The sequence below is a fragment of the Pristis pectinata genome, chromosome 6 (genome assembly GCF_009764475.1).
Source record: "Pristis pectinata isolate sPriPec2 chromosome 6, sPriPec2.1.pri, whole genome shotgun sequence".
Lineage (NCBI taxonomy): Eukaryota > Metazoa > Chordata > Chondrichthyes > Rhinopristiformes > Pristidae > Pristis > Pristis pectinata.
In genome coordinates this window covers 69,918,656-69,940,962 of record NC_067410.1, presented here as the reverse complement: position 1 = coordinate 69,940,962, position 22,307 = coordinate 69,918,656, and the positions used below count along the sequence as shown (strand labels likewise).

General features: G+C 37.0%; 1 protein-coding gene across 3 annotated transcripts in view; it reads left to right on the top strand.

Moving 5' to 3' along the window:
- gigyf2 (GRB10 interacting GYF protein 2) overlaps window positions 1–18,849 on the top strand; it is a 107,182-nt gene extending 88,333 nt beyond the window's left edge. For all 3 annotated transcript variants that reach the window (XM_052017303.1, XM_052017301.1, XM_052017302.1), the window contains exons 23-30: window positions 126–248; window positions 980–1,159; window positions 4,619–4,729; window positions 7,967–8,175; window positions 9,542–9,696; window positions 10,004–10,173; window positions 13,117–13,264; window positions 16,935–18,849. In XM_052017303.1, the coding sequence (XP_051873263.1) occupies window positions 126–248; window positions 980–1,159; window positions 4,619–4,729; window positions 7,967–8,175; window positions 9,542–9,696; window positions 10,004–10,173; window positions 13,117–13,264; window positions 16,935–17,002 (1,164 nt within the window). In that variant the 3' untranslated portion in view covers window positions 17,003–18,849. The remainder of the gene's footprint in view (window positions 1–125; window positions 249–979; window positions 1,160–4,618; window positions 4,730–7,966; window positions 8,176–9,541; window positions 9,697–10,003; window positions 10,174–13,116; window positions 13,265–16,934) is intronic.
- Window positions 18,850–22,307: the final 3,458 nt, after the last annotated feature.

Sequence of the window (22,307 nt, the reverse complement as noted above, 5' to 3'; positions counted from 1 at the left end):
ACTTATGTTTATTGAATACAATTAAGAGATTCACTGCACCAGTCTGGAACCAAAACAACCTGAATTCACTGTTCTGTATCTTTTAATTTTTAATTTAATCCTAATTTAGTCCAATTTTTCTTCAGCTTCCTTCTTCTTCAACGTGGGGCCAGCAGTCATCTTCAGTCTCAACACAATCCCAGGGGACACTATCCTTAGCTGAAATACAGAAGTTGGAGGAGGAAAGGGAGAGGCAACTACAGGAAGAGGTAGTACAAATATTTAAAGGTGAACATTGGAATTTTGAACTAAATCGTGAAGTCAATAATGTTTTTAGAAGAACTGGTCCTCATTTACCTACTGCTTTTGAACATTGTGTTGACCATAAAAACTTTGGTATACATTGGGCAAGACATTACTTTTAAACTATTAAAACTGTCCCATCCTTGAGTTACAAAAAAGAATTGCTGCATTGCCTGGCTGAATTGACTCATGGTAGAAACTGTATCTCTATACCTGTTAATTTTGCTTCCAGGATCAGCTCAATTTTGTTTGACATCTGATAAGCCAGAATCAGCCACTACTTGTATATACAACACTCCAACTTCATGTAACGTCCTTCATGGGGGTCAAGCAAAATTTGTCACCAAATCACAAATGGAGAATAACTGAATTTTATTTAAGCTATGTTATCAGGAGGCAAGTTATTAGGATGGGAATTCCAGAGCCTTAAGGCTTTGGCGGCTGAATACGTGGCTGCTAGTAAGAAATCAGTAAAAATGATCTGCTTAAAGCTGTTTGATAGCTGATGATACTGTTTGACAATATAATTGGGGCGAAGATATCTCATAGGCTCAGAGGATGGAGGAAATTTGAGGTTGGATCAAGCCAAAACCAGGGGGAAAAAATTGAAATTAAGGGAAGAAATGGGATGGTTTGTATTCTCTTTTTTTTAAAGTCTTGGTCATTTTTATGTCATGCTTTACTTTGCCAATCACAGCGACGGCAGCAGCAGGAATTAATGAAAGCCTTGCAACAACAGCAAAACCAACAGCAGAAACTGACAGGATGGGGTAATATTCCAAAAGCTTCAGTTACTACCAAATCACTTTTGGAAATTCAACAAGAGGAATTCAGGCAAATGCAGAAACAGAAGGAAAACAGAGCACAGCCAAGGACAGTAAGTGTTCTTTTAAAAAAAAATGTTTTGTTAATGTTTTTAACTGAATATTTGTTTAGAAGAAGTCACAAAATATTTTGTTCTCATCAAATCTCAGTCCAATGATAGCAAGATTCCTCGAAGTAATGTGCTGATGTTCTCATTGTATTGTCCTAACTTTGCTGGAATAGAAAATTAGGCTATATTGTATGAAAAATTAAATAGAAAAGGCTGAAAATAATCAACAGGTCAGGCAGCACAAGTTCAAGAATAAACTGTCAATGATTCATCTTGATGAAAATTCATCAACCTAAAACTTGAACTCTATTTCCCTCTTCACAGATGCTGCCTGAGCATCTTGTTGCTTTATTTCTGATTTTCAGCATTTGCAGTATTTTGCTTCTGTATGTGCTATTTTTTCTTCATTACCTCAGTCATTTATAACCATATCTACTGGTAACCTTATATCTGTTGAACCTGCAAAGCATCAGAAATCCTCTGGGTTTCTATGGTTAAATTTCCACTGATCTAGAATAACTGATTTGAAAGAGTTAAATTTTATGCCATTCGCTGTTTACCACATTCAGTGAAAGTAAATTTATCTAATTCCAGAAAATATAAGTATGAGCATTTGTCAACAGTTTAGAAAATGTTAAATAGTTTCACGGTACATAATAGTGCAGCATTGTGCAGGAAGACTTTAATCACATGAATCTCATGAGTACATTTGTCTCCTGAATTTCACCATATCAGGAATTGATGACAAGAATATAAATGGAAACAAAACAAGTAGTAAAGTGTGATATATGACTCAGTGGGTCAAACAGTAGTTATGGAGGTAAAGGGACGGTTGACATTTTGGGTCAAGACTTTGGACTGAGTTGGACTGAGTTCTTCCAGCAATTAACTTCTTGCTCCAGATTCCAGTATCTGCAGTCTCTTGTATCTCTGATAAATATCTTACATTTACTTAACTCTAGCATGGCTGAATGGTAAGTCTAAATCTGTGTTTGGAGTCTCCATACTACAGAATGTGATTCTTGCAATCACTGTTCCACTAAATGCAAAATAAATTACCAATTGATGTAAAAAGACATTAGAAAATATCTCCTGCCACCTAGAGGTCACTGAGTGCATATAGTGTTTTTCTCCAGTATGATCCTGGGTTCAGACTTCTGTTATAAAGTTAGTTTATGGAATATTGACATGGCCCGGTACATTGCAGTAAAGCACAGGGCCTCTCTCAGCAAAAGTGCCTGGTTGCAATTGCTGAAAAGCTTTGACACCAAATGAGGTTTTGGCCTGTTCTCCACAAGCTCTCAAATCTGTCACTGAAATTGAATGTTACTGAATACCTCTGACGTTCGCAAACATTGAAAAACACTCAGAAATCATTAAAAAAAAGGTTAACTTTTTTTTTGAAAGCTTAATACACACAAACATTTTCATGTAAAAGCAATAAGCTACATAAATTAAAATCAAATAAACTCCCCCTTGCCATTTGTCAGGCAGTTTTTTATTCTCATGGCTTTCAGTATAATAGTGTTATGTTTTGCCTGGCCCAGGCTCAGCAGGCAGTTTTCCCAGCTTGAGAGGTGGGAAGTCTGGGAGCCTGCAGTGTGTCTTGGAACTATATTGGGTATCCACTTGTGCAGTGTAAGGGCAGCCAGCGAATAAGCAGCATGGTGAAGATGCCATTGTTGGCTTAAGCCTGTGTCTGAAGTAGATTTGAGGTTTCCAAGGAGTATTGACAGTAAGTCTCAGCAAAAACCCTTGTACCTGGGTGGAAGATCTGTCCCATTGTCAACCTCAGACTTGAGAATGTGGATTGCCATCAGCTTTTTAAAGTACCCTATACTTTGTCTGTGACATTACCTAAGTACAGACATCCATTAACACTTTCTTACCATTTAATCTGCCATTTTCTCAATTTGCCCAGATGGAAATAGGTAAATGTTTGGAAAAGAATTTATAAAAAGGACAGCAAATTGTGAATACTTGAGCAAAGTTTCAGAGCCAAATGGTCTCTTTGTGTTGCAACAGTCTAATCCTGCACCATTCATGCATCCAATAGAGTTTTTCAAATTTTGTTTGAATGTTTTTGAACTCCTATGATTTTCCTTTATAATCACTACCATAACAATCTGTTTAGAAAGCTAATCACTGACAAGTATTACTCAGAAAATTTAGTAGATTTCAGTCAAGAATGCTGTGATGTCTTTGATTATAGTGAAATGTGGGAATCTCTGCCTTTTTAAAAATATTTACTTTTTTTTCCAATCCAACCCTAATGACAATTGAAATAATTCTGACCATGCCAAAAAGTAGAAGACAATAAAGTATGGTTTAAAATAATCTACTGATATCATGGTTCCTGTTAATTTGTTCTTTGCAATTAGTTAAAATTATTTGTCTAAAGTTTCCATGAATGCAGTTCTCCAGCAGCAACACTGTATGGCCACTCTTAACAGGACCTATCATATTTCACCTGCCCCACCGCTTGGCTCACTTCCCTCCCTTCCCTAGTCATCAAGGTATTTGTTCCAATACTGACCTGCAATTGGGCAGTTTCCAAGCCTCTCAAAGTTTTCCCCAGCACCGCTGTTTCTTTCAAAGGCCTGTTCTTAACATTTAACAGCAGTTGGAATTGATTTAAATGATTTATAAACTAAAATATTTTAATTAAAACATTACCAATACTTTAAAGCCACTTCTGATGTTAATTAATTAAAAATGTAAATATACAGACAAATAAAGAAAAATAAAATAAAGTTTATAAATCTCAGCAATTCCATTCTAATATGTAGGATGACACTATATGCACTAGCTACGTCTGGCACAAACTAAGGGGTCAAATATAGAGCATATTTTTCCCTTACCTTGTAATTTTAAGGAATGCCCCTACACTTAATGGTGAGTCCATGGGCAAAGTGAGAAGTCAGTTTTGCCTGCATTTGATTTTCTAGCACTATTTGTACTTCTGTAGTGAGGTACACAGAGTGAGAAGTCTGTATTTTCACACAGACTGAGAAGTCTGTATTTTGTCACTGACTGGTTTTGTTTGCCACTGGTTTCCATTGAAGTTCAAAAATATGACATTGAAATTCCGGAGGCACAAAAGACTGCAGATGCTGGAATCTGGAGCAAAAAAACTCAACCTGCTAGAGGAAGTCAGCAGGTCAGGCAGCATCTGAGAAGGGAAATGGACAGTCAAGAATCCAGATGAAGAGTCTTGACCCAAAATGTCAGCTGTCCATTTCCCTCCAGAGATGCTGCCTTGCCTGCTGAGTTCTTCCAGCAGTCTTGCTTGACATTGAAATTCTATTATTTTTACTCAGCTTGCAGTATTCAATCTGAATCATGCCATACAAGCTTAATTGTTTAACTGTATATCTTTCTCTCTTTTATGAATCTTTCACGTCACCTTTCACCATCTATTTTCCTTGCCACCTTTCTGAATTGCTCTCCCTCTCTAATTAGTCAGCAGCAATGAAGCTTAACATGTCTGGCAGCCACGAGGAGTCTTCATACAAGAGCACCACAGCAATTAAAAGGGAGGAATCATCAAATAAGAGATCAGAGAGGAACCAGGTAAGCTTGGTGAGAAGAATGGCTTGGTTGAACAAATGGCCAGCAGGTAACCCTCCTTCCCTGACATGTAGTCCCTTCCACCAAATGGACTTGGTTTTATAACCGAAAATGCAGATTGGGGCGCATATGTGGAAATATTTTTTTTTCCCCTGTGACCTTTCATATGAAGTCTTTTCTGAAAAGGCTTGCTCTCATTTTGGATTTTGAGCATCTACATTGTTTTACTGTTTATAATGTGTGGTATGGATCAGTGGGGGGAATAGAAGAAAAACAATCTTTTTCTCCCTTGGATTGTGCTGGGATGAGTTATCTATCAAATTGAGTTACATTCAGTAAGAATTTCTCAATGCAGTTCTATCGCAGTAACGTTTTATTTCAGTGCTGTTTAAAACTGAACAAGATTTACAAATTAGCAAATGGATTTTTGATTATTTTGAAACATAGGTTTATAATTTCATTAACAACTGTATTTTTCCATTTCTTATCGTGCAATCCCTTTACCCAGTGATGTTACTCTTTACATTCTCTGATCTTGAAAAAAACTACTTGATGCCTTCTGTTCACTTTGTCTCTGCTTCTACCTTTCCCTTCCTCAGCACCTTTTCACTTTCTTTCTATCGTGAAGCTGGATGGCACTTTTAAAATTCTTTTAGGTCCCACTGTCCCTCTCTTGTGTTGCTGGGATAATTTACAGATTGTTGGGCATAGTAGATCTTCCACAATTTATTCTCTCAAATAGGTTGGACTTCCTCATAACCAATGCTTTCAAGCCCCCTCAGCACTGAAAACTCATCTTACTCTCTCGCTCCTTGTCATCAACCCTTTCGGTCCAAGGACCTCTCCCTAGCTCCAATCAAACCGCTAGTCCAAACAGCATTCCTTCCTCTGACTGTTCCCAACCTCTCCCTTCAGGTTGGGTTAACTTGTTTTGAGGGTTGGGGTGGTGATTATGAAGTGATTATCTGCTTATGTTAATTGGCAGGGGGTTAGGGAGGGGCAGGAAAAATATATTGGAGGTCTTTATTTAGGGAAATAGGGATTCCTTGAATGAGATGAGGGTGTGGGAGAAGATTGAGCATAAGTAAGAAAAGATACTGTAGCTACCTTATTTATCCCAATAATACAAATCCTTTTGGCCTGAGTCTGCACCACGTCATAACTCATTCTGAAAAAGCTGCTTAACTAATACTCATACGTTGATTTAAGTTATTTTGCTGTTACATATCATCTGCATGACGAACCTACGGATGGATGTCATAAATGTGTGAAGCACTGTTGTCCAGAGTGGCTTATCTTGTAGCAAAATGTCATAGATGCTGGAAATTTGAAATAAAAACCTAATGTTGACGATATTAGGCGGCAGCTGCGGAGAAATAATTAACGTTTTGTGTCGTGGGTCTTTCATCTGAAAGTTGATTATTTCTAAAAAAAAATAATGTTGGCATTTAAAAATATCTCATTTTAAACCAATAAGTATTATGTAAAATCCAAACATAAAAGAATTACATCTTGATTTGCCATTGTCTTTACAAGACGTTTTATGTTTAAATAAATGAAAAAAGGGATAATTTACACTGGAGTGATATTTTCGTAGTTCATCTCCCAAGTTTTCATTAACGTTTATCATTTAATGGGAGGAAAAGAGTGTATTTGAACTTTTTGACACTAGTATTACAGTTAGTTATAAGGTAATCCATGTATGCTACAGTGTATTGTAGTGCACCATTTTTGTTCAAGTTAATTTGTTGCAAATCATTTTCAGCATGTATCACTTCAAATCAAATGAAGTAATTTTTTTTTAAAAAGTATTAATTTGTAGCTTGTGTGAAAGAATGACAGTTCATTTAAACCAATTAAAATTGAAAAAATTGACTGATGTTCCCTGGGGTAGAACTGTAGGGCTCCATGAAATCATTAGTGCAAATTACGTTGTTCTTGCCAAAAATTTCTTTGATTTGCTCTGTGTTTCTTTTGAGTTGTGTGTGTTTGAGAATGAAAAATAATAATCCATTTTAAGTATCTGTTAGTTCAGGCGATCCCATGTTCCCAAGGTTGTTTGGGTTACAGAAGTTTACCCTTACAGAATTCATAAATCACTGCCCAAAAATTTGAGATATGGAATAAAATTTGCTCTCAAAGATTTTGTATGGGGTTGGGCGAGTAAATAAATCAACACAAAATTCAGTTTTTTTCAAACTTGCGTTTCTTGACACATGGGCTTTGCGCTCCAGAAAATCACAATAGGGACTGTTTTCTAGGGGCACAAATCCCCCATCCCCCCAACACTGAAATACTGGGATCGCCAGTAGCAGTGTTTGGTTGCTGATATTAAATTGACTGGCTTTCCAATAATTTAAAAACTTTAAATGCGCAAGATTTTGTGAAATGTTTGTTTTATACTATATGTTACTTTTCTAAATCTCATGCCTCAAAGATACAGTGCCCACTTATTGTATCACCTTCACCCATAGTGCTTGTTTACTATGAGCTGTCCAATAAACCATTTCAATAACTAAATTAAAGAACAAAATGTGTGTGGTACATAAGTGAAAGGGATGAATCTATATATTTCTTGTCCTCACATTGCTTGAGAGGAATGATTGCGTGTTATCTCTGCCAAACTGTCTTATAAGTATCAGACCATAAGGTGGACCTTTGTTTTGGAAAAAGAAACAAATTATGTTCTGCTTGATATGGTAAAGTAACAAGATGGCAGTCTTGTGGAAGTCGATCTTTGGTTTTTGTATTTAGTCAATGTCAATTTATTTTATGTGCATTGGAGTCTTGAGATTTCATGAGCTATCCTTTTACCTAAAACAGGCTACTAGCTGTCACTTGGAATAAAGTAGCCTGTTCTAATTTTGAACATTTATGTAAAATGGGAACTTCAATGAGATGAAAAGACAGAAGTTTGTATCTGCTAGTATAGTGTTTTATGACACAATTGTTTAACAATATTTCATACTTTAAAATCCACTGTAGAATGGCTTAAAAGCAAAGTGTTGGGAATAGTCAGGGAGAGAGAGAGAGAAAGTTAGCATTTCAGTTTACAGGCCTTGCATTGGAACCGGTTCCAGTGAAAGGTCATTGACCTGACACATTAACATTTTTTTTCTCTCCCCATAGCTGCTGCTTGACTGGTTTTGTATTTCCAACAGTTTCTGTTTTTATTTCAGATATTCAGCATCTGCAGTTTAGTTCTTTTTTAATAAGATGTGTTTTGCTTGTTTTATCTAGCATTCCAGTTTACCAGTTAGCACTACTTCTGTATGGGGCTCAGTCAACACCAGTCCTACCAACCAGTGGGGAACAGACATAAGCAGTGTCTGGGGTGCTCCAGATAACAAGAACATAAATGTGGGCTTCTGGGATGAGGCTGTAAAAGAAGTGGGGCCTCCTGCAAAAAATCAGACTTCCAAAAGTAACAAGAACAATTCTAACCCTGGGTAAGAGAACCAATAACTTAACCAAAGTCCTATTATTAGCTATAATGAACTGTAACATGTTGATTTTAAAGTGATACAATATCTACAGTGCAATATATGATATAATTGAGCAAAGATTTGTATAGGGAAACCTATAGTAATAACAATTGGCATCACTGAATATAGAGTTGTCTTGAGGACAGTTTTCTCTATTAGCTTAATAATGGAAGTCTTTCAACTGCTGCAACAGGACTGCCGATATTCTAATAATTGGTATCCCATGTACCAAGATACAGTGAAAAGTTTTTGTTTGCGTGCTTTGTAGACGGATCATTCCTTTCATAAGTACATCGAGGTAGTACAAATGGGGGGGGGGGGGGGGGGGGGGGGGGGGGGGGGGCGGGTGGGATGTAGAATATAGCGTTACAGTTATAGAGTGCATTGCAGGTAGTCAAAGTGCAAGGGCCATGACAAGGTAGAAGAGTTCAATTTTAGCGTACAAGAGGTCCATTCAAGAGTCTCGTAGTCTGATAACAGTGGGGTAGAGGCTGTCCTTGAGCCTGGTGGTATATATTCTAAAGCTTTTGTATCAAAGAAGCTTTTATATATTCTAAAAAAAACCTATAAGATTCCTGCTGAATCTGTTGCAGATTATGGAAAACTTCCAGTATTTCCTTTCTTGTGCCATTAGTATTCCTTGCTTTTCTGAAACTTATGCCAAAAAAACAAAGCATGGGTTCTGGATATTATGTTCGCTTATAAGTTACACCTGCCATATATTTTAAGTAGGAAAGAAAAACTTTGTTCTTTTGAGTGATATCTAAAGTATGGTATTTATATTGTAGTGATTATGGACAATATTGTTGACTGTGGAAGAATGCATTAATAATAATTCAGTTAATTTGCTCATCTCTAAACCCATTGATAGCAATAATCCATTCTCATTTGAACAGTATTGAAATCATAAGTAAACAGAGGAATGGGAGCTGACTTCCTGTGTGTCTCACTGAGATTTATTTTGCATTCCTTTAAGAATTGGTTCTTAACGTTTTCTACAATATCATACTATTATCTATAAGAGCTAACATTTTAGATTTGGAAAGGTATCTGAAGTTTCAAGAATGATTTGCAGCTTCTACCCTCTACCCCTCTTCTGTGCATCCCAACCCTGTCTAAAGTTCCCTGCCCAACTAAAGTTAAATTTCATAAATCATCCTGACTGATTCCATTGTACCAGTCAAACGAATTTAATCTTTCCTTGAACCTCCCGCATCTCTATGTGGTCTGGCTCCTTCCCATTTACCCACCCATCGAAAAAATCAGTTGTGTCTAAAGTCTGAGATATTTTGATCTCTTAATAATCATAATACTTAACTTGCTATTTCAGAAAGTCTCATGGAGTTCAGAACAAACCAAATAAAAAAGCTGAAGAGGAAGAAAAGCTTGTGAAGTTGTTTCAGGGGGTGAACAAAGCACAAGATGGATTTACCTTATGGTGTGAGCAGATGTTGCAAGTTCTAAACACAGCTAATAACTTGGATGGTGAGAACTAATTTATACAATTAACCTTAGCCAAGGTTTCTAAGATCAGTGCATTAATATCCCAAGCCGAAAGGTTGAAGCCCAGCAGGTTCATTCACTTTTTTATGCAAAATTTCAAATTTTCTTTAATAAGGTTGAAAAAAATTGTACTGCTAAATGTGTTTCTCTAATATCACTTGAGCATTGAATGATAATAGGCTCCTCCTCCAACAATAAGGATATATGTACAAGTTTAAATATATAGATAATATTGCTGTCCGCGTATAGAAAACTTTATCTACTGAGGTATTTATTTATCTCGTTCCAGTTCCTACATTTGTCTCCTTCTTGAAAGAGGTCGATTCTCCTTATGAAGTTCATGATTATATCCGAGCTTACCTTGGTGATACCCCAGAAACAAAAGAATTTGCGAAGCAGTTTCTAGGACGCCGTGCCCAACAGAGAGCCAATCAACAGCGGCAGTTGCCACAACAGCAGGTTGGTGCAATAAACATTAGAATTATATAGGCTGTAGGGGTGTCTAATGTACTCAATTTTCATTACAGGTAATCAGTTATCTAATGGCATAGCTGATGCAACTACATGTCAAACACTGACTGATATTTCATGATGGCATTGTCTAATCTATGTGCAGTCTACTAGCTTGATATTTCATTTCAGGAGAACTTCCTTCATTCCCTCCAGTCCAGATTTATACTTGTGTGGTTCTGATGCACATTTGGCATAGCTGTCCATTCTGAAAGAAAGGTTGGGCCACATCAAAGGTTTCCAGGCTTCAGAGTCCTCTGCCAAAACAAGCTTGTTCTAGAATTATCTGGAAGCACAACATCATCTTTTCTCATTCAGTTTCTCTGAGCACATGGTGAACTTTGACGTCAAGATTTAGAACATCAGTTTATTTGTCATGGGTATGTTTTTTCCTTCCTTCTCTTGGTCCCTTGTGTCTTTTCTCTTGCTCACTTTCACTTGGCCCTGTATGTACTTGCTCTCTTGTGCAGCTATTTTTCTGTTTCACAGCCAGTGTTCTCTTCAATCACATTACATTTGTTCAGTCTTGACATTTTTGAACAGCAATTTATAACCCATCCATCATCCAATACAATGAAACTTCCCTCACTTGTCAACATTTACCAATTGAGTACTGACAGAGCATCTGCAGAAGTGTTGTCCTCCTGGCCCTGCTATCACTTAGAGTTACCAATATTACTTTTTTTCTTTAAGTTCTCTCATTGACACCAACTGCAAACCAGAAGTGTTCTAATGATATCAAATTGTGCCCCTCTGCCACCTCTCTTAGCACCTCCACTGCCCCTGTACTATCATAATACTTTTCTAGTATCCAATTTTCTGCATTGGTTAGCATTAGCTAATCATCTTAGTCTCCTGTAAAGTTTCAAATTTCTGCCTGCCTTCCCCAGAAATCCTGGCTGATGTCCCTCCAGTCAGGTTTCCATTCTTGCTACAGTGTCAAAACAATTGTAAACAAAGTCATCAGTAACATCCTTGATGTTTGTCATGTTCTGTCCTTTGACATATCTGCAGCCCTTGACATGACTGACCACAACATGCTACGCTGACACAACTCAACTGTCATTCAGGTGGATAAAACTGCACTTAGTTCCATTCTTATCTATCTAATTGTAGCTAGAAAATCATCAGTAATAGCTCTTCTTCCCACACTTTCAATTATCTTTGCAATCCCCAAAGATCTATGCTTGGTCCCCTTTTTGTGGTCTCCTTTCTGCCCCTTAGCATTATCACCTGCAAATGTGATTTCAATTTCCATCTGTACATTGATAGCTCCCAGCTTTACCTCAACAACCCCAATTTGTAAGCTGTCAGACTACTTGTCCTGCATTCAGATAATTTTCAGTATTCAGACGTGGACAAAGTGTCAAGTAATGTTCTTATCATTGCACTGACCACCTCAGAGAGAGAGAGAGAGAGAGAGAGAGAGAGAGGATCAGGAAACATCTGTGGAGCAAAAAACAGATATAACATGCCCATCTAGGAGAAGTTAGAAAATAAGCATGTTTTAAGTTGCAGGGAAGGGGAGAACAAAAAGATATATCTGTAATGGGAGGCAGCAAAGGAGTGGAGATCTCTCCTAAAGAGAAATTTCTTCACTCAGAGGGTGGTGAATCTTCGAAATTCTTTACCCAAACAGTGTGAATGCTCAATCATCAATTGAATTCAAAACAAATTTGGTAAATTTCTGAATATTAAAGAAAATAAGGGATATAGGAGGAGGGCAGGAAACTGTAGATAAAAGATCAGTCATGATCTTTGAATGGTAGAGCAATTAAGAGGCCAAATGGCCTATATTTGTTTCTTGTATGGCTGCAGATGTGGACATGCCCTTTATTCTCTCCTCCTCCTCCCAAGTTAAAACATGCGTCTTCTAATTTTACTAATTCTGATGAAAGGTGTTCATCCTGAAATCTTAGCTGTCCATAATTGCTGCCTGATCTACTGACTGTTTACAGGAGTTTTTGTTCTTAAATATAGTATCAGCCAACTCGAGTCTTACTTCAGCTCCTCTGCTGTTGAAACCCATTCGTTAATGTATTTTGTTATCTCCAAGTTTGACTCTGCCAATGAACTACTTTGTTCTACTTTTGTTTAAAATTTAAGCTCATCCTTTTTCACATTTGCAGTTCCTTTCATAAGTGTACTTGCTTTTTGGCTTCCAGTTCCACCAGAATGATTATGTTGCTGTTTGAGAGGCCTTGCTGTGTGCAAGTTGGTTTTCATGTTTTCCACTTGATGAGAGCACTCTTAAAAACTAATTAACTGTGAAGCATTTCAAGATGTCTTGAGGTTATAATTAAAACCGTACAGATATCTATACTTTTTAACCTTTTACTTGAAATTACTTACATTTTATGTATTTTATATTAATTTCAATTATAGCATTGTGTCCTTGAATCTTTTTGCTTAAAACAATATAGAACAACTTTAAAATTATACAAGCATAATTTCATGGCACAGTATACAAGCATAATTTCATAGGTTTAAATATTTTTTGTCAGAAATGTCTTCTTCCCACTATTCACAACAGTCAGTGTAGTCTTGATTTATTTTGGCAGTAGCTGATTTATTTTTAAAAAGAAGTGTTTTACAGTGCCACTAATCCTGTAATTTTCCACTTGCTGATGTTTGAAGAAAGGGGCGAAACAGTGCCGAGCTTCAGTGGCCAAAGAAAATTGGTTAAAATATTTAATGAATAGTTCGATGTAAGGAAGCATTTAAAAAAAAATCCAAATAGGCAAATTTCAAAGGGAACAAAAGCCTAAGAAAAGAAGGGATTTTGTTCATGTCTGCAGATAATTTGTTGCTTTAAAAAAAGTTTTTTTTTAATTTGTATATTTTTCAAGAAATATATTATTTAATTTGATTTTGATGTGCCTTATGCTTTAGGATTCAGGATGCTCTGAAATTCAAACAGGTCTACAGTCCATCTATCCGTCAAATCACAGCAGAAATCAGCAACCAAATTTTGAATCTGTACAGGCTGGAAAGAGAAAGAAAAAGCAGAAGATGATACGTGCTGATCCCAGCATCTTAGGTTGGTACTTAACTTTCACAGCCATACCATTACTGTGCATTTAACCAAGATAAAGCTTTGCAAAATTTAGGATCTGAGCAGGGTTCTGCACCAAATAATTTTGCAGACCATTGATGGTCAATTGGTATTTCCTTTGCCAACTGTAGTAGTTTTGCTGAAGCACACTGCTTTACACACTTTCAAATGTGACGTGAGAACTGCAGAACAAGAAAAGGTCATAATTACCTGCAGTAAAATGGACAGACTTTATTTCATTCTGACCAAACAAGCAGAATATTTTGAATCTATAAGCCGACAGTTCAGGTGCAATGCCGTTTTAGGTAATGTGGCCTAAGACTTGTAACTCTGCAGTTAAGCAATGAGCTTTGCAAAGCCAACTAGACTAAGACCACTCTACAAAGTGCACAGAGTGGAAAATGTTACCTGTGTATGCAGTGGAAAAGAAGCCAGATGGTGTTATCTGGAGCGCAGGTGCTACTCGGGTCTTTTGGAGGGAAAAAACACTAGCATCAACCCTGAATGGAAAGTAATTGGTGGAGATGAAAAAGAGAGGAGACGCAAAGAAGGATCATAACACTTTTCAAAGAATTTGATATCATTATGTGTCAAAAGTCAAGCTTAAGATTTTCGAACGTTATTTACTTTTGTTAATCATATTAGGTTTTGGGAATATGCATCTGTTTAGTATTCATATCAATTTAAGTTGTTGCACAGTTCTTCACAACTTTTCAGCACCAGCTGTTCAGAATCAATAGCAGTGATTTGGCTGCGGGCACAAAGTGTTCTATTTCCAAAATTGCTGGTGATGATGAAAACTAGATGAAATTCTGAATAGGCAAGAGTAATTTAAAAATGCATCAAGGGGATGTAGACAAGCTGAATGAGTAGCTTAGAACATGGAAAATGAAGTATAATGTTGAATAAGTGTGAAGCTCTCCACTGTGGTGCACAAAACAGAAAAGCAGATTTTATTTTTTAAATTGTAAAAAGGCTAGTTCAAAGCAACCATTGCACTGGTCACTGAAAGGCAAATTGTAGGTGCAGCAAGTGATAAGAGTGTGAAGTGTAATTTGGTCTTAGGACAGTTTTGTTCTCCATACCTAAGAAAGGATGTATTTGCCATTGAAGGAGCACATCGATTCATTAGCTTGGTTCCAGGGATGGCAGATTTACCATATGAGGAGAGATCAAGTAAAGTAGGCCTATATTCTACAGACTTCAAAAGAATGAGAGGAGGTGTCATTGACACCTACAAAATTCTTGCAGGGCTCAATGGGTTAGACACATGGATGATGCTCACCTGGCTGAGGAGTTTAGAGGCAGGAGTCACAGTCTCAGATTAAAGGGAATAAAGGGTTAGGCCATTTAGGACTGAGGTGATGAGAAATATCTTCAGGCCTTGAATCTTTGGCAGTCTCACCTGGAGGTATAAGGAGGCTAAGTCATTGAGTTCATTGGAAACCATAATCACTATATTTTTGAGCATTAAGGGAATCAAAGGATATGAGGAAAGTGCCATTGAATAGAAAATCAACCATGATCATGAAGAATGGTAGATACTGACATGGATTGAATATTGGTTATTGGACAGAAAGCAAAGAGTTGGAATAAATAGCTCAAATGGCCCAATAGCCTTCCCCGTTCCTAATTCTTATATTCCTTTAGTAAGCACCGTGCTATAATTGACTTGTGGTATTACATAGAGAAGATAACATGCAGTAAAGCACCTGGATTACACAAGCTCACCATATTACATAACACTAAATATATATAACTATTGTGACTCAATGATAATACCTGGAAGGTTAACATTAGAATTAGTGTCTGGGATATTTTCTGTACTCTCTAGTTGATCTAACAAATAGGGTGATCGTTTCTGATCAAGCAATGCTTTTTCTTGCTTGGCTCTAACTGGTTAAACTCCAGCACAACTCTTGTGCTTGAATACTCTGTTGTTGGACAGAGTGTGTGGTGACCACATTGGGAAAACGCATGCAATTTCTTAGTAACTGTGGGGCTTGACTAATCCAAATATGTGTAAAATATCATTGCAAATGTACCATATTTTAAAATGTCCTTCTGTCCCTCAGTTTATTTTTCTGGCTTTTGAGCATTAAAGCATGACCATATTTGAACTATATGACTTTAGCCCTTTTCAGGATACCAGGTTCAGTATCCTGAAGTTTTATACTACAGGATGTTGAACAACAAACACATTCACAATGTTCAGTCTGTTCTTGATTCTTATGTTAGACATTTTGCATGTTGCGTTAAGTAACAAATTGTAACATCCATTTAGGCATCACTGAGTTCTGTCTCTTGAATGCTGTTTTCATTGCTTAGCTGCAAGTGGTCCTGTATGGCAGCTTCACTGGATTGGCACCAAATTATTTTTAGGTATGCCTGATGGTATGTCCTTCATTCATTGAGCCAATGTTGATCCCCTGGCTTGATGATTGCAGAATGAGGGAGGCACAGACCATGAAGTTACACATTGCATTGGTGTACATTTCTGCTGCTGATGAAAGTCCACAGTGCCTCATGTTTGACCTGCCAGATCTGTTGTTAGTCCATCACACTGCATTCATTTGTAGTGCTGCACACCATGAGGGAATGTGTCCTCTATGTGAAGATATGACTTTGTTTCCAAAAGGAGAGTGCAGCAGTCACTTCTACCAATACTGTCATGAACAGATACTTCTAACACAGGTAGATTGGTGAGGATGAGATGAAGTAGGTTTACCCCTTATGTTGTTCACTCATTATCTGTTGCAGAATCAGTCTGGTAGCCGTGTTCTTAAGGACATACCCAGCTTGGTCAATGTGGTACAACCAAACCACTTTGAGTAATGGATGTTGAAGATCCCTAACCAGTGTGCATTGTCTGCCCCAGCTTAGTTTCTTTTATGTATTGTTCAACATAGAGAAGAACTGATTCATCAACTGAGGAGGACAATAGGTAGTAATCAGGAGGTTTCCTGGCCCATGTTTGACCCAATGCCATGTGACTTCATGAGACCCGGAGTCAATGTTCAGGACTTCCTATGCTACTCCCTTGCTCTTCAATGCTATTGTGCCACCACCTATGATGTGGGTCTTTCCTATTGGCTTGACAGGATGTACCCATTCTTCCTCTGTTTAGACAGTGGTGATGGTACTTCTAAGTGGCTTGCTGGGCCACTTCAGAGAACATTTGAGGATCAACTACATGAGGTGTGTCTGTAGTTGCATATAGGCCAGACAATAAGGATGGCAAATTTCTTTCCCTGAAGGACAGTTATGAATCATATTTGTTTACATCAACTTGGCAGTTTTCATAGACATAATGAAAACTAAGATTACTTTTTTTTTCTCCCCCAAATTCCAGGTTATTAACCAAATTTAAATTCCACAGCTCCCATTGAATTTGCAAATCTGGATTACTAGTCTGATAATTTAATCACTATGCTGCCACCATACCTAGAATAGGCTGCATGTTTCAAATAAACTGAATCAATGATGGGAATCGTTTTGGTGAAATTCCCTGCGAATAACTTTTATTGTGATGCTCAATTTAAAAACTATCAGCCATATCCAATAGAAAGGTTAGTTTCAAAGGTGTGAAACACCAGAAGTATGTTTTCTAGTTTTAGGATAGATAAATAAATGTTGCCTTTTTTTCACTCTGCAGGTTTTTCTGTAAATGCTTCATCAGAGCGCCTGAACATGGGAGAAATAGAGACACTTGACGACTACTGAACACAAGCAAACTCTTGATTTATTTAAACAAAAAGTTGTTAATCATGAATTCTGAATGCATCAACCAATATCAGTTAATTAAAAAATAATCTGTCACCTTGAGTTCATGTCTGTCTTTGGTACTTCAATGCATTTTGTTGTGGCCCCTTCATTCGTAATGCAATCATGTTTCATGTACAAAGCAGCCACTCCAAAGGGCTCTGCACTAACCTACAAGTTTCTGAGCATAGAATCACTGGTTTGAAAATGTAACACTTAATGGTGCAGTAAAATGCAGTGCATGTCCTATAAACATTTGTTTCCTTATCAGTTTATTGTTGGATTTTATTCAGAATACATGATTAACAGGTCTATTCAATGTTGGTCATGTTAACATCCATTGTTTGGTTGAACATTACATAACAATCCTGTCAGTAATGTATTTATAAGATAATTCTATAATGCACATGTTGAAGTGCTTTAGTACTGAGATGTATTAAAGGTGGTTTGGATATTGTAAGGATATCCATTCGGTTTTTGTGAGGAGTACCTAATCTTTTCTTGCCCCTTTTGAAGATATACAATTTTTTTGGCCTTGTACAGTTTTTTTGAAATTAATATATTTGCAATATTCAATACAGTATAGCCATTTCAAAATATGCAGCTATAATCGATAAGTTGGTTGAAATATTTCTGGGTGTCCAGAAATCAAGGTTTTCTTAGTTATGCAGTTGCTACATGAAGGCTGCAATGTGTAACTAGAGACATGTAAGAAATTTTACTTTCCCTTGCTGTTAAAACATGCATGTGCAGGCCAGTGCCCAATAAGGAGCTTTCTCTCTTAAAGGGGCTGTATCCACTTCTTGTTCAGGTTGTATTTTAAAATTGTTCAATAGTAAATCTTTTACAGCATCTTGGCCTAATCAAAATCTGTTTATACAACATGAAGATGACTATGGAAAAAAATGCTGCAGCTACTGTATGCCACCAGTTATAATGCAACATTGAATTTGCAGCTTACTGTATTTAGGTGTACAGAAGATTCCCTTTGAAAGGGAACTTGGGTAATTGACCCTTTGGTGACTGAAGGACTCTTTTAGTTTCTGAGAAACATGTTTTGAATCACTTTTTTTTAAAAAATAAGATTCTGTACAAACGTAATGCTAAATATTAGACTGAGAACAGAGTTATATACACAGAACATGTCTCTAAAGTGCATTCTGAATTAAAGAAAATGCAGTGAACCTAATTTGCTGTCACTGCTTGCTTCATGTCACTTTTCTAAAAACCAGTGCTTTTAATGGTTTTCCAGTTCTGTTCAAATTAATTTGGATTTATTTTTGAAAGTAGACACGACTCATCCTCTTTCCTAATTGCCTTACAGAGGGCAAGGGTTAAATTGGCAGCTGAGTGGTGGTGAAGGAGAGATGGATTATAGGCATAAACTTGGTCCCACCACACTGGCACTACATTAGAACTCACCACATGCCACTTTTTGCTATCCTTTCTATGCTTTATGCACCTGTACACTTTATGGATATTTGTTCCAGTTAAATACAAATTATCAGGAAGGACAGCAAATCAAAATCCATAAAAACAACAATGCGGCCTTAATTTTATTAAGGTGCTTTTCTACTTTTGTTAATTGCAGGTATTTTGTCTGCTAATAAAGTGACAGTAGCAAGAACCCTCTTCCATTGTGTTGAGGCAATGCTTAAAATGTCCTACTGGAATAAAGGACCCCCATTGTTTAGCCATATTGGAGTTTGCACTAAGGATTTCATCTCCTTAAATGCATGATTTATTTAAAAATTGAAATTTAAAAACATTGAAAGCATATTCTGCATAATAAAATTTGTATACAGGTTTTGAACTGTTTCTCTCGTGATATCTACATTACTGACACCCATCTGCACACCTTTGTATAGCAGCTGCTGTTTTTCTCTTTATCTAAAAAAAAATCATTTTGTTTTTACAATACAGTGCTACTGTAATTCTCAAAGGATTTTTTTGTTGACAGTTGAACACTATATCCTCATCCCCATGTTTTAATATTCAGAGCACATTTTCAGATGAGCATCTGATAGTATCTTTTATCCAATTATACAGTAATCAGTATATTGAGAAATTAACAGTTATAATTCTTGCACAATACAGGAAAAACTAAAACAAAAACCCAGAAGATGCTCTCACAAAGAAATTGTGTCCTAGACTGAGAGGTATACTTATTGTGGAAAGCAGAATCCTTTTAAAAATTAATTATTCCAACATTTTTCATATCTTTAAAGCAAAATCACTGGAATGCAGCGTTGTATTTTATTTAGAAGCTGTTCTAATGTTTGACTTGTAACACATCTGCACTGTGGGTCTTGAGATAACTATGCAGCCATCCTTGGATTGTGTTTAATTTTCAATTCTTAATTCATCCTTCACCAAATGAAGTTGGAATTCAATTTGCCCATACTATTCCCAACATGTTACTGCTTCCACTGTGTACCTAATGAGATTTAGTGCTTCTGTTCCAGGTACTTGAGAATATTGTAGTACCATCCCCTTCAGATATCGAGATAAATGTTATATTCCATGTTTTTGTTGCACAGAATTTCACATTGAAAAGTATTAAAATATTAAAATTCCAATCCTATTTTCCCGACATTTTCCCAAAAGGAATTTGCTTTGTTCAGTGCTTGTATCATTTCGGTGTTGAAGGTACTATTCCAATCCAAGTAGATTTAAAGAAACGAACGTAGCCAAAATGCTGCCATGTATTAGTGTATTTTGCCAAGCTAACTGGATTCCTGTTGGTTTCTGTTTTTTCCGATTGAGTCCCTGATTTGGTCATTTTGGTTACGACAATCGATTTTTTTTTATTATTCCATTACAGAAATTGGTTTTACTTTTAAGGTTGTGCTGCAAAAGAGCAAACTGATTTGCTTGATAATTATCCTTAATAACAATTTTTACATGGTTTGATTCTTCATAAATTTTAATTTTCTGTAAGTCAGGCATTAAGCCAAAGGCATAATGTCTCAAAGAGCCCAAATTTGTTTTTCAGATATGTATAGTTAAAATACATGAGATGTGCATATTTATTTTCCCTTTTGATCCAGGAATACTAGTTGGGATTGTTTCTTGTACAATGGGGAAAGAAGGGTGTGAGAAAAGATCAGTCATTCAACAATCTCACCTGTGTGAAAACTTGCATAGTGTGTACTATATCAGAGATGATTATTCGTTTCTTCAAGCCAAACTATGTGGAGGAGACGGAAGACAGAAGATTTTTTCCTGTTCTTGGGGTCTTTTGTGAATGTTTATTCACAAATGGTGAATTTACAATCGTAGATTGGTATTTTCATTAAGGTGCAAAAATGTGTAAATAAGTTACAAAAATAAATGAATTCCAAGAGTACAATGCTTGATCTTTAATTTGACATTTACTGATTTGAAATGTGTGCTAAATTTTCATCTAAACTCACAGGTTTCCATTTACATGGAATGGGTGGAGAGGAAAGGGAAGATCTGAAAATGTGAAAACTGATGGAAATTAAAAGGGATGATAGGGCAAGTAAAGAAGCAGAAGTGTCAGTAAGAAATGTAAATGAGAGAAAGTCATCTGAAATTATCAAAGGAAATAATGCAGATGCTGGAATCTGAAACAAAAACATTGAAGTGCTGAAAATCTCATCAACTGAAGATGTTGAATTAAATACTGTAATGTACCTAACTGGAAGAAGTGGTTTTCTTCACTAACAAGTTTGATTTGAACAATATTGATTGAGGTCAGAGTGGGGTATAGAAAGCTCATGGTGATGTTTGCAGACAACAGAGGTGTTCTGCAATCATCCATTTGTGTTTGGTCTCTATTGTAAAAGTGACTGTGTTGTGACCAGTAAATTGAAAGAACTGTTGTAAATTGCTAGAATGAATGAGTCCTCGATGGCTGGAGGTGAATGAGTAAAAGGGCAAGGATTGCACTTGTGTTGGAATATGCTATGGGAAGAAGGGTGAATATTGGTGTAGATGGAGGAGTTAGTGTGTGATGGAGTTATGGTCTCAGAATTGTGAGGTGGGGGGGGGGGAGGGTGGAATGGATATTCCTGGTGTTATACTGGTGTCAGAGTAATTCATTGAGTGTAGAGGCTAATGTGCTAAAATGAAAAGGCAAAAAGAATCCTTGTTCTGGGAGGGAGGAGCAGAAGTGAGAAAGTAGTGTGGGGAATAGATTAGAAATTGCATTGGTGACAGCTACAGTAGAGGAGGAAACTTGAGGTAAATGGAAGACTGGTGAGGAAGATAGTAACGGGCAGAGGAACAGCAAATGGAATGGAGTTGTATAAGGTATCTATAGGAGTTGGGTAAATATAGGTTCAACCTATGCCCAAAACCTATAAGAATATAGAATAAAGTTATTGGGTCCATACTAGCTCCTGGCAAAGCAATCCCATCAGTCCCATTGTCCCCCTACCCTGTGCCATTCTTGCTCACGTGCATTTCAACACCTTTTTAAAAAAATTCTTATGCTATACACTTACACAAAGGAGTAATTTACAATAGTTAATTAATCTATCAGTGCATCTTTGGATATGGAAGGAAACTGGAGAACTTGGACAAAACCCATGCAGTAGTGAGCGAACATGTAAACTTCATACAGCATCTGAGATCAGGGCCCCAGAAGCCATGAGGTAGTGGTGCAAACTGTTCTTCCACCATGTTGAAATAGTGTCCCATTCCCCGTGCTACCCTCCCGCATTTGTGGAACATCATTTTGGTTATAGGTTCGAACATCTGACAAACTATTTATGATGAATTGACAAGTGTGCTCTTGCCATTTTCTGCCCTCAACCTGAACTACAAAATTATGTCAATTTTGCTCCCAATTTCCACCCATTTCTCATCCTCTTATAGTAAGCTAGTGGCTCTTCCCTGAATGCTCCATCACCACTTAGGAGGGATATTCTAATGACCAACATCTACTCCTGTAACTGCCTTAAATGCAAATTCTCCCAACTTGTGTAAGGATTCCATTCCATTCTCCTGGTTTCTCTGTTTGCACATTTGTTCTGATGATGCTAACTTCCACACCGGTACTTCCAATGTATCATTTATCCTCAACCAAGGATTCCATTCAAACATAATTGATAGAGATCTCAGGGGTATCTTTTCCATTCCCTTTGCTGTGCTCTCACCCCTTCTCCTCAATATCCACATCAGTTCAATGGATCGTACTCCACTAACTTTGCTAATGTGAAGCCACTGCAAAAGGCATCTTTCTCGGTATTCATAAAGGACCATATCCGCCAGGGCATACTGGTTCACTTCTCCATCC